The following is a 16,594-nucleotide window of genomic DNA, read 5'->3' on the forward strand; positions in this document are numbered from 1 at the left end:
AATCCCAGCTACTCGGGAGGCTGAGGCAGGAGAATCACTTGAACCCAGGAGGCGGAGGTTGCAGTAAGCACAGATTGCGCCACTGCACTCCAGCCTGGACAACAAGAGCGAAACTCTATCTCAAAAATAAATAAATAAGTAAATAGTTGCAACCTGCAGGTATCATTAAAATCTCCAGCCTTGTGATAATTTGCTTTCCCTTCAGCATCAACATTACCTTGGGATTTAATATTTGTGAAACCTAGGGGTACAAAGACTCCTTGGAATATAGCAAATTTAGGGAAGTCATCTATTCCATCTCTCAGCCCCAGGGGAGAATCACACAGTATCATTCATCCTGCAGTAATGAGGTAGACATGCCATGTTGGGCAAAATGTCTGTGTCTATTCACGTGAAAATGGATAATTGAGAGAGAAGGGATGTATACAGCTGGAATGCCACAGAGGTGGAATTTCCAGATGGCGTGCTACAACACTCTTTGTGTCTGCCCTGGCAAACTGACTAAATGTGAATTACATTAATCCCATGTATTCAGAAAGTACCTATAGCTAATGACAAGAATAATAAGTATGTCATATGGAAGTTTCCCTCTAGAGGTCCCCTGTTCTCTTACATAAACCTCTCTTCCTCACAAACTAAATTTCTGGGAACACAGTTTTCATTATATATGGATTTCCTTTTTATAATGGAATCTGCAAATTTGCTCTATTTCCCAAAGTTCTTCTATATCCAGGAATGTAATTAATTGTTTCTTGACTTGAAAGTTATTTTTCTCCTTTTGATAGTTGTCTATTATAGAAGTAAGGAACAGCTTTAATTTCACTTACAGGTGGTTATAAAAGTTTAGACAGCTTAGATTTCCTTAGCTTGAATGTAGAGAAGGATTGCTCTAATCACCTATTCCCCTGACCACCAAAGCTGCTAAAAACTTGGAATTTTTTTTTTTTTTTTTTTTTTTTTTTTTTTTTTTTTTTTTTTTTTTTTTTTTTGAGATGGAGTCTCACTTTGTCACCCATGATGTAGTGCAGTGGTGTGATCTTGGCTCACTGCAACCTTCACCTCCTGGTTTTTCAAGCAATTCTCCTGCCTCAGCCTCTAAAGTAGCTGGGATTACAGGCGCCTGCCACCACGCCCGGCAAATTTTTGTATTTTTAGTAGAGACGGAGTTTCACTGGGTTGGCCAAGCTGGTCTCGAACTCCTGACCTCAGGTGATCCCCCTACCTCAGCCTCCCAAAGTGCTGGGATTACAGGTATGAGCCACTGTGCCTGGCCAAGAACTTGGATTTTTATATACCATAGAAAAATTCATAGGGAGATTTAGTTAAAGATTGAAGATTAAACATATAATTTCTTTTGCGCTCTCTCTAAACCCTTCAAAACATTATATTAAAAGTACCTGGATAAAAGGAGGCATTAACCTGCAAAAATAAGAATAGAAGAAGAGCCAAAGGGACAGAAACTTGGAACATGGAAAGGTGAATCTAGTGGAAGTTGATTTAGAAGCTCTGAGAAAGCTGAAACTGAAGCAGGCAATGTAAGAAGCCAAGATACAATATATTTGGTATCACAGAACCTCAGAAAAGCTCAAAACTTGGCTGTCCCATGTGGAACTGAAAATGAGGGTGAAGGTAGGGCTGATATATTGCTGGAAGCTCCACCCAGTGCTATCTAGTGACTGCTCCTAACTGATCCTTGAAGAACCCCAGAGATAAGCTGTCTGGAGAAGGTGAGCAGATGTATACCTGGCACAGCTGATAGGGCACAATACTAACAAAGGAGACACTAACTGAAAGTTGACATATTGAAGAGTGAGATGTGAAATCTCCTTCATATATTGTACTCCCAGAGTACTAACAACAGGGCTCAGACCCTCCAGTTGGGGCATGCTTCTTTGAGGGATCTAATTAATCCCAGAGAAAATACTTAACAATGCCAATGGTCAGGGTTCCCTGAAGAATAGGCCCGGTCAGGCCACTTTACAGTGAAAACTGCAAGTTGGCAATCCCTGCCACAAACAAAGAGGTTCCAGTCGGACTTGTAGTTCTTCCTTCTAAAATGTGTGGGGTCAACCAAAAGGACAAATCAAACACAAGAAAAGAAACTTGGAAGAAGCAGATAATCCAGAGAGCAGACAAAAACTTTCAAAAGATTTTCAATACCTTCAAAAACTAAAGAAAACATACTGCATTTATGAATTAAGGATAGAACGCTTTAAAAATAAGATTCAAAGCACACAAAAGAGGTCTTGGAAATTATGATTGCAAAAATTACATTCTCTGAAGAAGGTTGAAATATAAAAGTGTGAGGAAATCTCCACAAAGAGGTGAAATATAAGAAATAAGGAAACTAGAGTCTCAGTCCAAGAGGTCTACTGTTTGTAAAATAGCAATTCTGGAAAGAGAACAAAGCAGAAAAATTACCAAAGGAAGAATTTAAGAAAAATAGTCAGAATTGGATATATGTGTCCAGTTTGATAGAACAGACCAAGAGCTCGTTATAATGCTAATAAAATTCAAACACAAAACACACCATTATGAAGTTTCACAATACTGGAAACAAAGACAAGTATCTAAAAACTCCCAGAGAGAAAAACCAGGCCATATGCAAATATTCAAGAAAACACTACATTTTTCAATAGTGACTCTGGGAGATAGAACACAATGGAGCAAATTTTTCAAAACAATTGGCAGTCTAGAAATCTGTATTCCATAAAACCATCAATAAAGTAAGGAAGATGTTTATTCATGCAATGTTTCAAGAATTTTACCTTTCATTATGCACATTTCTTATGAAGCAATTAGGGGATATTTTCCACCAAAACAAAGGAGTCAACTAAGAAAAAAATGAAATCTAGTAAAAGGGGGATCAGAGGTCATCCAACATAGGAGAAAGGCTAAAGGAATCTTCCCTAGCTGATAGATAATGAAGATTTTTGGATGAGTACATTAATCTTAGATCTGTCTTAAACACAGAAGGATTATATCTTACACAGAAGGGATTATATCTCCTATAAAGAAATCTTGTTGGAGGCAGCTTAAGTATTACATCCTTACAGATTTATCACAGACACTCTCTTTTTCATGTATTAAGTGCATATTAATATAATAAACTGTTCCCAAGTTTGCCTCATAGACCAATATGTTTGTTGAAGATCAAGCTACTATATTCACATTCCAACCAGGAAAGAAGATTAAGGAAAGACAAAAGGGCTCCCTTCTAGCTGAATCTGTACTTTTAAGCAGCCTTCATGGAAATTTCTTACAACATTTCCATTTGTATATCATTGGCCTGAGCTTTTCATATTGTGAAGTTTTATAAAGCCTAAAACTAAAAATTATAGACATACCAATTAAGCGTGTTATATACTGATAATTTAGGAGGTGTTTACTTTCATATCAGTATATAACATATACTGTATATAGTATATAACATATACTGCATATAATATATATTTTAATATATACTACTTTCATATCATAACATATACTGATATGAAAGTAAACACATGCTAAAAAGTGTTGCCCTTTTGAAAGAGGAGTGGAAATATGATGTGGGGGTGAAAGGAGGGAGCTCCTGTTTGTTGAAATAAGATTTATAGAATCATTTGACTCCTAAAAATATATGGATGTATAGCTTTGATCCAAAAAATCAAAAACTGAATTACAGAAAAAACTCCATAAGTGTTTTTAAATTAAACAAAATACAATAGCTGCATACACATGTTTTTCCATTGAATGTTGACCAACAAAGCAAAAAAGCCTGCCTTAAATTACAGTTTTTACTCAGAATTTTAAGAATAAAGAAAGCTCAGAATTCTCTTTCTTAGGTTCACATACTGTAGTACCAAATTATGTTGGGTTTCTAGAGCGTTTACAAGCAGTCATTCTCATGTTTTCATTCCTGCACTAGAAAACCTTTGTGACTGACGCATGAAGATCTGTTCCCTGAGGGAAGAGACTGAAGCACTAACCTTAAGGTTAAATGTTATCTCTGTTGATTAAGGCAAGGGCCAGCCAAGCCAGAAGTCCTGTCAATTCAATGGCCTGGAAAACGATCAAGCCGCCGAATCCAGAGACACAACAGCTTCTCCCCAAACAGCCCTCAGTTTAATGTCAGCGGTCCAGGTAACATACCCTTCGTTTGTTTTTCTTTGTCAAAGTCAATTTATCTTGTGTTTTCCAATTGATTATTTTAACAAACAACAGATAAGACAATAGTAATGGAATACTTTCCTTATACCAAGTAAGTTTGAGACAGAAGCAGTGAAGAGTGTAGGGTATGAAGAACTGGGGTGGTGAGCCTAAAATCAGTACAGTCAGAATCCTAGCAGTTGTTCCTGGAAAGCACACAGAGAGATGGTGAACAGGGAAGGCAGTAGTTCCATCAGCTAGCATCTAAAAGACTTGACGTCTATAAGAACTCCCCATCATCTTGAAATAAAGAGGCTCTACTGTAATATGCTCTAGATCTCCAAGCCTCCCTAAGCATATCCTAAGTTCATTTGGGGAAAGGATCCTTGTTTTCATGATAGGATTAGTCATAGCTGGTATTTTTGAAGTTTGTAATGTGATGTAAGATTTACTGGGCTAAACCATACTCGTAATTGTTAGGTTATTAAATCTTAACTGTGTCACTTATAACCATTTTTAAATCAATTTGAAATATGCAAACTCATGTTGCTAAATATTGGCGTAATTTTTATAAAGCATGCATATATGCATGCACATGTGTCACTTGAACATGTCATTTTAACACAAATGAGTCTTTAAATATCTAATATTCAGAAAATCAAGGTATAAGCTGTATTTTATATTTTCACCAACTGTACTTGAACAATTTCAGAGTATTTTCATGAATAAAGCCTTATTTTATCTTGACACCTGATAAAATAGATGTTAATTTCCCTATTTCTCCATTTCACAGGTAAGGAAACAAGCCTGGGAAGTTAAATGATTTGTCCAAGGTCATATGGAATATTAGTCCATTTTTATTGTGAAGCAACCTTAAAATCTTGATGGTTACACTCATAGACACTTGTTTTTCTCTCTCATGAGCCTATGGTTGGTGATTTGGGCAATTTCAGTTGGATGTGGTTCCAGGCTGTATGTAGGTTGAGATTGGCCCCACTCTTCATGTAGCCTCCTTCTGGAATAAGCAGCAACTGGAGCATTTTCTTTTCCTAGTGGGTGTCAGAAGCACATGCAGCCAGCCCAAAATTATACATGCATATTAAAAACCATTGTTTTATGTACTGTGTGCATCTTGTCTGCTATTTCTCCACTGGCCAAACAAGTCACATGTCAAGCACAGTAACAATGGGGAGGGAAATGTGCTTCATCCACTATAATAGGAGATACTGCAAAGTTGTGGTGCAAGGGTATATACAGATACTTCTATAACAGGAAAAAAGTGAAGAATTGGGAAAAATAATACGATCTACCAAATGCAACTAGAAAATGACAATGCTAAGCTCCGGAAGTAACATATAGATTGTTCTTTCCATTTTAACCTTTAGAAAATAGTCCAAAATATCTTTCCTTGGGCCTTTGATGTGACAGCCACCTTAAATTATTTTGGAAATAACCCAGATTAGAAATATTGTATTAGAATTTTAAAAAATATAAATTTTATTAATATATTTATAATATTTTCTCCAATCAGCCCCTTTCTTTTTTCTCTCTCTCTCTCCTTTTTTTTTGTAGCCACTTTGTGGCAACACCAATGCTCATTTTTACATCATAATTTGGTGGGTTTTGAAAGGTGCTGCCTCCAAGAAGGCAGGTGGAGAAGTAAATTCTGATGACATCACTCTCCCTTTATAATTTAGTTCTTGTCTTTATTGTATTCAAAGCTAACACAAGGCTTTATAGTCTTGAATTCAATCACATTCTTATTTCAAGAAATATTAAACAATACTACTTCAGCAAATGCCTATGAAAACATTTTTATTAAGCTACAATCAGTATACACAAATATGCCAGGATGTTTGTGCATGGGCTCAGATCATAACTCTTCCCTTTGCATAATAATGTTGATAAAAACAATAATAGTAGCAGAATTTCTATAATGTTTAACTTGGTACTAGATACACACACACACACACACTACATACATATAAATATATATGTATGTTTATATCATATATATGAATATAGATCAACAGGCTCCAGTCTGCACTCTTAACCACTATGCCATGATTATAGAGCCCATGTATGTATACTCAAGTTAGTCCTCGGAAAGGAGACACCAGCTGTCTTACCTTTATGCTTCTTTTTGATCGTAGCAATTTACACCTTGCTATGGTCAGGGATATGATTTCACTGGCTCTTGCCACTGCCCTACAAGTAAGTTTAGAATTGTTGATTGATGCTTTCCTTTTTGCAAAAGAAAACCAACTACATCATGGGGTTTTGTAAATGGCTCAGCAGGATCTTTTCTTTGAATATCAAAGGCCAGATAGGCAATTACATAAAAAACAGACCTGTGGAAGTGAACCCGTAGGATGCGTGGATCTATGGAAATAAATACCTTAGAAAGCACTCATGAATACATTAAAAAAATGACCTGTCAGTGACACTGCATCCTTCCTTCAGGGTTGAAGGAAAGCTCTGATATAACCAAGTATTTCTTCTCTGTCTAAAGTTTAACATATTGCCCTCATGATTCTCCCTGGCCCCAGGCTTATTAGAAGAAGACAATCAGTGGATGATCCAGATAAATAGACTCCAGAAATTAATTGATAGACTGGAAAAGAAGGTAGGTGCTTTCTTTTCTTTATTCTCTCTTCCACTCTTCAAGATATTCTTACCCAGTATTCCTCATTGCTTTATATCCATGACTGCCCCATAGATAGAATAACAGCCAGGATCTCAATGATTCTATGAATGGTTGCTTGGTAGTTATTTGAGATTGTTGTTGTTGTTGTTAAATACAGAAGCTTACATTAATTCTTCCCCTACCTCCCACTCCCAATTATATTTAAAATAGGATGTGGAGTTGAGAGTTAAATAAATCTACTGCACTGCCCGGCTCTTACCTTTTCAAATGAACTAGGTGACAGTATGCTTGAATGATGCTAATGACAGCTCTTAGGAGTAAGATGGTTGAAGTCTTGAGAATCTTTCAAATTAATTCAGGAAAATGGCAATGATATCTACTAAAAGATGAGATTCCACACTCAACTTCTGGAAAGTAGCACATTAACCGATGGTTTTGCTATTAAAACTATCTAGGCAAGCAAGTTAGAATGTGATGAAGAGTTCTTTAGAACTATATATTATGTTCTTAGTTATTGTATTTTTATTAATTTAGTTAGTACCAAGTAGTCCTGTTATTGTAGTGATATTCTCCTTAAACATCTTTGATGGGAGAGACAACTTTTGTCAATCAGTAAGAAAAAAATGTGTTTTCTGCACATGTCAGGCACCAAGTGAGAAACATTTATGTTTGTGTCAGCACTGACTTTGAAGAAAACAATTGTCTACTAATAAAACTAAGCTGTTCTCCTAAAAAGAGAGAGCGAGAGAGATAACACACTTTTTAAAAATTATATGGTATGGTAGCACAGAGTGGGATTCATAGTTCATGGTCAGTAAGTATTTTAATGACTGACCGAGACATGCTAAAGGAATGGATCAGAGGGGTTGATCACTGTGACCTGGGGTGCTCAGGAAGGACTTCGTGTGGCAGGAAGAGTTCAAGTAGGGCCTTAAAAATGAAATGGTGACTTAATTTAAAATTTTATCGCAAACAACATAAATTATTTCTCTAATAAAAAAGAGTTTTCTGGAAGAATATGGAAGTTCTCATAGAATCAACAGATAGTCCAGAGGTCTGAATTTGGAAAAGTCAGAAGACAAGATAACCCTAGAGATCTAAATAGCAAGAAATACTCAACAGTCTCTGAAGTTACCTCCACTGGAATAAATGAGTTCCTATCTTTTCCAGTCTGCTGGCCTTCTGTTCAAAATTCCACTTCCCAGAAGGAAGAATCTGGTTGGTCATGGCAGGGTTGCATTCCTGGCCTCCTGGATAGGGGAGGGGGAAAAGTCTTGATAACAATCCCAGAGCACAGTATAGAGAGAAGAAGAGATAATTCAATGAAAAGAAAATGTATTGTCATTAAAGTTGGAATAAACTCTGATCAGCTAACAAACAAAACAAGGAAACTAATATTTGCTATGGAGAAGTAAAATTTCAGTAGAGGGCAACTGGAAAGGGCATTCAGGTAAGGTGATGGCATGAGCAAGGTTCAGTAGATTGGCCTGGTTGAGAGTCTTTCATGTAGGGAGGTAGTAACAAATAAGGTTGTATGGACAGAAGAGGGCCAGATTATGGATAGCTTCAAATAACAGTCTAAGGAATTTGGACTTGGAAACAACAGAAGGCATTTATTATTTTTTAACAGGTAAGTGAAAAACAAAACAAAACAAAACAAAAATCCTTTAGATAGGAAATTGGGCAGCAATATGCAAAGTGAATTAAAACAAATGCAAAATGAGTTAAAACAAGAAAAATGAGGCTCAGAGACACCAGAGCCAGCTCAGAAAATGGCATTGAAGAACAGGTTTGTGCAACTGAACCCAGTGAAGTCAGGTATGATAGGAGATGGGCCTATATTAAGCTAATGAGTGAGAAGAAAATGGCAGATGTGAAACACTTGAAGTGAAATTAACAGCACTATTGAACCGGTTAAGGACAGGAGGAGCTCAAATAAGAATCTGAGGATTGGAGCCTGTGTTTCTGAAACAATTATACCATTTACAGAAAAGGAAGAGACACATGAGAGATAATTTGTGAGGTAAGGTGAGAAGGTGAACCAGTGTTTTCGATGTGTGAATTTCAAGGTACAACGGAACACTCAGGCAGAAATACCTAGTTAGATATTAGTAGGAGAGAAGTCAGGCCAAGAGGTTAAGGTCTCTAGACTTACTCCACAAAGATGAACCCTCAAGTCCTGAGGATGGGTAAGGTCTCTGAAAAGGAGATTCTGTGCAAGAGCTAAGTTAAGGGGAAACAACCCTGTACAGTTCTTGTCCCTCTGCCATGGTGCCTTTACTTGTTAAATGTGTATTGAACACTTACTGGAGCAAATACCTAAACTACTAGCTTGCTGCAAATCAACTTTCCTCCTTTCTTATTTTATTGATATGTGAGCTGAAACTAAAAAGATTTGTAGGAAAAATAGTGGCTATGGGAATTAGTTTTCCAATATTGGAAGATCAAATCCAGGACCTCTATTTGAAAACTAAAGCTTGTTAAAACATAAGGATTCAGTTGCTAAATAAGTCCAGATTCATTTAAAGAATACAAATACCTCCTTTTAACATTTTGAAATTTTGGACAAAACTATCTTTATTTGGTATCTGAAATTTTTATAGTTATTTTTAAAGGAATGGTCCAAACTTATTTCATACCTTTTTTTCTAACTTTAAATCAAAGTATTGTCACATTTCTTTTTTTCCTAGACTTTTTTCTCCCTCCCTTCCTATAAAAGGGTTTCATTTTGAGGACAGTATCTAAGAGGTTTGCTAAAAGTACAATGTGATGGTTTTCAGCATGGGGCTCCAGCTGTGTGGAGCTCAGTGTGAGCTGTCTTAATGAATGGAGAAGCAGTGCAAGTTCAGTTTTCTTCTACAACTTATTCTGTACTGTGCTGATTAGGTTTTTAGAGAAAAACTACCCAATTGCCAAACAGTGACTGAGTACATTTCATTTCACAGCTGAGTACCTTGTCTCCTGTAGTTGTTAACATTAGTTTTGATCTTCCCATTAAAAGGAAGTATACCTGCAGTAGAACATATGTTATCTTTTCTCTGCATTAAGTATTTATGATAAATTCTTCCTGCACTGGAACCAAGCCCTATTCTATGCATGTAGGGGAATATAACACTTAGCAATTTCTATAAATAGGTTTCTTCAGGTATTCCTTATATCCATTTCAGCCTCGATGAGAATTTATGGGGATATACTGAGGTTATGTCTTGTGTTTTGCTTGATCCCTGTAGAAAACACCTTTAATGGTTGGGCACAGTGGCTCATGCCTGTAATCCCAGCACTTTGGGAAGCTGAGGCAAATTGGTCACCTGAGGTCAGGAGTTCAAGACCAGCCTGGCCAACATGGCGAAACCCCATTTCTACTAAAACTACAAAAATTAGCCAGGCGTGGTGGCATGCGCCTGTAATCCCAGCTACTTCGGAGGATGAGGCAGGAGAATTGCTTGAACCCAGGGGGTGGAAGTGGCAGTGAGCCGAGATCATGCCACTTCACTCCAGCCTGAGTCAAAGAGTAAAACTCCGTCTCAAAAAAAATAAATAAATAAAATAAACAAAAGTAAAAATAAAACCAAAAACCCTACCTTTAATGTTAAACAAAATAACAAGGACAACAATAAAAGCTCTTCATTCTTCATTAAGTTCTTAGTGTATCATCAGATCACAGGACATTCTCACTTGAAAGGATGTAATTCAGGATGTCACACTCATACAACTTGTTTTAAGTTTTTCATACCTTAGATCAGGAAAGGTAGAACTGAAAATTGTACCTTAGTTAGTGTCAGGGAAATAGTGGTCAAGGAGATTACTAGGTTACAAGTTTCTATCTGTGGAGTACTTTTTAGTTTTCAGTTCACATCTATATACATTACATATAATTTTGCCTCCATGGAAAAGCTATGATTTAGACAGGGCATTTATTCAGCCTTTCATTTATTCAACATTTATTGAGTACCTCCAGTGTGTCAGGTACTATTCCAGCAGTGGAAATACAGCAACGATGAAAAGAATATCCTTGGTCTTTGAAGAGACAGACAAAAAAAGAAAACACACACACACACACAACAAATCCATGAAACAAGATAATATCAGATAATGGAAGGTGCTATAAAGAAAAGGTAGAGCAATATAATACAGATAGGGGGTTGAAAACTCCAAATGAGTGGTCTGGAAGGTCTCTCTAATAAGGTGATATTCAAGTTGAGATGTGAAAGACAGGAAGAAGCCAGTTATGTAAAGATTTAGGGATAGAGAATTTACAGCAAAGAAGGAAAAGTGAATCCCACAGATGTTAAATATCTTGCTGAAAGTTCCACCACAAAAGAACAGCACAGCTAGAGCAACATAGCTCTATCATTAACAGGCATATATTATTTCAGATAGTCTGGATTTCTACAGTTTTCTTTTTTTAAAAAATTTATTATTATTATTATACTTTAAGTTCTAGGGTACATGTGCATAACGTGCAGGTTTGTTACATATGTATACTTGTGCCATGTTGGTGTGCTGCACCCATCAACTCGTCAGCACCCATCAACTCGTCATTTACATCAGGTATAACTCCCAGTGCAATCCCTCCCTGCTCCCCCCTCCCCATGATAGGCCCCGGTGTGTGATGTTCCCCTTCCCGAGTCCAAGTGATCTCATTGTTCAGTTCCCACCTATGAGTGAGAACATGCGGTGTTTGGTTTTCTGTTCTTGTGATAGTTTGCTAAGAATGATGGTTTCCAGCTGCATCCATGTCCCTACAAAGGACACGAACTCATCCTTTTTTATGGCTGCATAGTATTCCATGGTGTATATTTGCCACATTTTCTTAATCCAGTCTGCCACTGATGGACATATGGGTTGATTCCAAGTCTTTGCTATTGTGAATAGTGCTGCAATAAACATACGTGTGCATGTGTCTTTATAGCAGCATGATTTATAATCCTTTGGGTATATACCCAGTAATGGGATGGCTGGGTCATATGGTACATCTAGTTCTAGATCCTTGAGGAATCGCCATACTGTTTTCCATAATGGTTGAACTAGTTTACAGTCCCACCAACAGTGTAAAAGTGTTCCTATTTCTCCACATCCTCTCCAGCACCTGTTGTTTCCTGACTTTTTAATGATTGCCATTCTAACTGGTGTGAGATGGTATCTCATTGTGGTTTTGATTTGCATTTCTCTGATGGCCAGTGATGATGAGCATTTTTTCATGTGTCTGTTGGCTGTAAGAATGTCTTCTTTTGAGAACTGTCTGTTCATATCTTTTGCCCACTATTTGATGGGGTTGTTTGTTTTTTTCTTGTAAATTTGTTTGAGTTCTTTGTAGGTTCTGGATATTAGCCCTTTGTCAGATGAGTAGATTGCAAAAATTTTCTCCCATTCTGTGGGTTGCCTGTTCACTCTGATGGTAGTTTCTTTTGCTGTGCAGAAGCTCTTTAGTTTAATTAGGTTCCATTTGTCAATTTTGGCTTTTGTTGCCGTTGCTTTTGGTGTTTTAGACATGAAGTCTTTGCCCATGCCTATGTCCTGAATGGTACTACCCAGGTTTTCCTCTAGGGTTTTTATGGTATTAGGTCTAACATTTAAGTCTCTAATCCATCTTGAATTAATTTTCGTATAAGGAGTAAGGAAAGGATCCAGTTTCAGCATTCTACTTATGGCTAGCCAATTTTCCCAGCACTATTTATTAAATAGGGAATCCTTTCCCCATTTCTAGTTTTTCTCAGGTTTATCTAAGATCAGATGGCTGTAGATGTGTGGTATTATTTCTGAGGACTCGGTTCTGTTCCATTGGTCTATATCTCTGTTTTCGTACCAGTACCATGCTGTCTTGGTTACTGTAGCCTTGTAGTATAGTTTGAAGTCAGGTAGTGTGATGCCTCCAGCTTTGTTCTTTTGACTTAGGATTGTCTTGGAGATGCGGGCTCTTTTTTGGTTCCATATGAACTTTAAAGCAGTTTTTTCCAATTCTGTGAAGAAACTCATTGGTAGCTTGATGGGGATGGCATTGAATCTATAAATAACCTTGGGCAGTATGGTCATTTTCACAATATTGATTCTTCCTATCCATGAGCATGGTATGTTCTTCCATTTGTTTGTGTCCTCTTTGATTTCACTGAGCAGTGGTTTGTAGTTCTCTTTGAAGAGGTCCTTTACATCCCTTGTAAGTTGGATTCCTAGGTATTTTATTCTCTTTGAAGCAATTGTGAATGGAAGTTCACTCATGATTTGGTTCTCTGTTTGTCTGTTACTGGTGGATAAGAATGCTTGTGATTTTTGCACATTAATTTTGTATCCTGAGACTTTGCTGAAGTTGCTTATCAGCTTAAGGAGATTTTGGGCTGAGACAATGGGGTTTTCTAAATATACAATCATGTCATCTGCAAACAGGGACAATTTGACTTCTTCTTTTCCTAACTGAATCCCCTTGATTTCTTTCTCTTGCCTGATTGCCCTAGCCAGAACTTCCAACACTATGTTGAATAGGAGTGGTGAGAGAGGGCATCCCTGTCTTGTGCCAGTTTTCAAAGGGAATTTTTCCAGTTTTTGCCCATTCAGTATGATATTGGGTGTGGGTTTGTCATAAATAGCTCTTATTATTTTGAGGTACGTTCCATCAATACTGAATTTATTGAGCGTTTTTAGCATGAAGGGCTGTTGAATTTTGTCAAAAGCCTTTTCTGCATCAAAAAGTTCTTGTCTTTGGTTCTGCTTATATGCTGGATTATGTTTATTGATTTGCAAATGTTGAACCAGCCTTGCATCCCAGGGATGAAGCCCACCTGATCATGGTGGATAAGCTTTTTGATGTGCTGCTGAATCCGGTTTGCCAGTATTTTATTAAGGATTTTTGCATCGATGTTCATCAGGGATATTGGTCTAAAATTCTCTTTTTTTGTTGTGTCTCTGCCAGGCTTTGGTATCAGGATGATGTTGGCCTCATAAAATGAGTTAGGGAGGATTCCCTCTTTTTCTATTGATTGGAATAGTTTCAGAAGGAATGGTACCAGCTCCTCCTTGTACCTCTGGTAGAATTCAGCTGTGAATCCATCTGGTCCTGGACTTTTTTTGGTTGGTAGGCTATTAATTATTGCCTCAATTTCAGAGCCTACTATTGGTCTATTCAGGGATTCAACTTCTTCCTGGTTTAGTCTTGGAAGAGTGTAAGTGTCCAGGAAATTATCCATTTCTTCTAGATTTTCTAGTTTATTTGCGTAGAGGTGTTTATAGTATTCTCTGATGGTAGTTTGTATTTCTGTGGGGTCGGTGGTGATATCCCCTTTATCATTTTTTATTGCGTCTATTTGATTCTTCTCTCTTTTCTTCTTTATTAGTCTTGCTAGCGGTCTGTCAATTTTGTTGATCTTTTCAAAAAACCAACTCCTGGATTCATTGATTTTTTGGAAGGTTTTTTGTGTCTCTATCTCCTTCAGTTCTGCTCTGATCTTAGTTATTTCTTGCCTTCTGCTAACTTTCGAATGTGTTTGCTCTTGCTTCTCTAGTTCTTTTAATTGTGATGTTAGAGTGTCAATTTTAGATCTTTCCTGCTTTCTCTTGTGGGCATTTAGTGCTATAAATTTCCCTCTACACACTGCTTTAAATGTGTCCCAGAGATTCTGGTATGTTGTATCTTTGTTCTCATTGGTTTCAAAGAACATCTTTATTTCTGTCTTCATGTCATTATGTACCCAGTAGTCATTCAGGAGCAGGTTGTTCAGTTTCCATGTAGTTGAGCGGTTTTGATTGAGTTTCTTAGTCCTGAGTTCTAGTTTGATTGCACTGTGGTCTGAGAGACAGTTTGTTATAATTTCTGTTCATGTACATTTGCTGAGGAGTGCTTTACTTCCAATTATGTGGTCAATTTTGGAATAAGTGCGATGTGGTGCTGAGAAGAATGTATATTCTGTTGATTTGGGGTGGAGAGTTCTATAGATGTCTATTGGGTCTGCTTGCTGCAGAGATGAGTTCAATTCCTGGATATCCTTGTTAACTTTCTGTCTCGTTGATCTGTCTAATGTTGACAGTGGGGTGTTGAAGTCTCCCATTATTATTGTATGGGAGTCTAAGTCTCTTTGTAAGTCTCTAAGGACTTGCTTTATGAATCTGGGTGCTCCTGTATTGGGTGCATATATATTTAGGATAGTTAGCTCTTCCTGTTGAATTGATCCCTTTACCATTATGTAATGGCCTTCTTTATCTCTTTTGATCTTTGTTGGTTTAAAGTCTGTTTTATCAGAGACTAGTATTGCAACCCCTGCTTTTTTTTGTTCTCCATTTGCTTGGTAAATCTTCCTCCATCCCTTTATTTTGAGCCTATGTATGTCTCTGCATGTGAGATGGGTCTCCTGAATACAGCAGACTGATGGGTCTTGACTCTTCATCCAGTTTGCCAGTCTGTGTCTTTTAATTGGAGCATTTAGTCCATTTACATCTAAGGTTAATATTGTTATGTGTGAACTTGATCTTGCCATTATGATATTAACTGGTTATTTTGCTCGTTAGTTGATGCAGTTTCTTCCTAGCCTCGATGGTCTTTACATTTTGGCATGTTTTTGCAATGGCTGATACCGGTTGTTCCTTTCCATGTTTAGTGCTTCCTTCAGGGTCTCTTGTAAGGCAGGCCTAGTGGTGACAAAATCTCTAAGCATTTGCTTATCTGTAAAGGATTTTATTTCTCCTTCGCTTATGAAACTTAGTTTGGCTGGATATGAAATTCTGGGTTGAAAATTCTTTTCTTTAAGAATGTTGAATATTGGCCCCCATTCTCTTCTGGTTTGTAAAGTTTCTGCCGAGAGATCTGCTGTTAGTCTAATGGACTTCCCTTTGTGGGTAACCCGACCTTTCTCTCTGGCTGCCCTTAAGATTTTTTCCTTCATTTCAACTTTGGTGAATCTGGCAATTACGTGTCTTGGAGTTGATCTTCTCGAGGAGTATCTTTGTGGCGTTCTCTGTATTTCCTGAATTTGAATGTTGGCCTGCCCTACTAGGTTGGGGAAATTCTCCTGGATGATATCCTGAAGAGTGTTTTCCAACTTGGTTCCATTTTCCCCCTTACTTTCAGGCACCCCAATCAGACGTAGATTTGGTCTTTTTACATAATCCCATACTTCTTGCAGGCTTTGTTCATTTCTTTTTCTTCTTTTTTCTTTTGGTTTCTCTTCTCACTTCATTTCATTCATTTGATCCTCAATCGCTGATACTCTTTCTTCCAGTTGATCGAGTCGGTTACTGAAGCTTGTGCATTTGTCATGTATTTCTTGTGTCATGGTTTTCATCTCTTTCATTTCGTTTATGACCTTCTCTGCATTAATTACTCTAGCCATCAATTCTTCCACTGTTTTTCAAGATTTTTAGTTTCTTTGCGCTGGGTACGTAATTCCTCCTTTAGCTCTGAGAAGTTTGATGGACTGAAGCCTTCTTCTCTCATCTCGTCAAAGTCATTCTCCATCCAGCTTTGATCCATTGCTGGCGATGAGCTGCGCTCCTTTGCCAGGGGAGATGCGCTCTTATTTTTTGAATTTCCAGCTTTTCTGCCCTGCTTTTTCCCCATCTTTGTGGTTTTATCTGCCTCTGGTCTTTGATGATGGTGACGTACTGATGGGGTTTTGGTGTAGGTGTCCTTCCTGTTTGATAGTTTTCCTTCTAACAGTCAGGGCCCTCAGCTGTAGGTCTGTTGGAGATTGCTTGAGGTCCACTCCAGACCCTGTTTGCCTGGGTATCAGCAGCAGAAGCTGCAGAAGATAGAATATTGCTGAACAGCGAGTGTACCTGTCTGATTCTTGCTTTTGGAAGCTTCCTGTCAGGGGTGTACTCCACCCTGTGAGG

General features: G+C 37.6%; 1 protein-coding gene across 1 annotated transcript in view; it reads left to right on the forward strand.

The window, feature by feature from the left end:
- NECAB1 (N-terminal EF-hand calcium binding protein 1) overlaps window positions 1-16,594 on the forward strand; it is a 179,335-nt gene that overhangs the window by 137,707 nt on the left and 25,034 nt on the right. Inside the window, exons 7-8 of the mRNA XM_008001050.3 lie at window positions 4,004-4,125; window positions 6,681-6,757. Of these exons, the coding sequence (XP_007999241.2) occupies window positions 4,004-4,125; window positions 6,681-6,757 (199 nt within the window). The remainder of the gene's footprint in view (window positions 1-4,003; window positions 4,126-6,680; window positions 6,758-16,594) is intronic.

This window comes from Chlorocebus sabaeus, chromosome 8, assembly GCF_047675955.1.
Source record: "Chlorocebus sabaeus isolate Y175 chromosome 8, mChlSab1.0.hap1, whole genome shotgun sequence".
Classification (NCBI taxonomy): domain Eukaryota; kingdom Metazoa; phylum Chordata; class Mammalia; order Primates; family Cercopithecidae; genus Chlorocebus; species Chlorocebus sabaeus.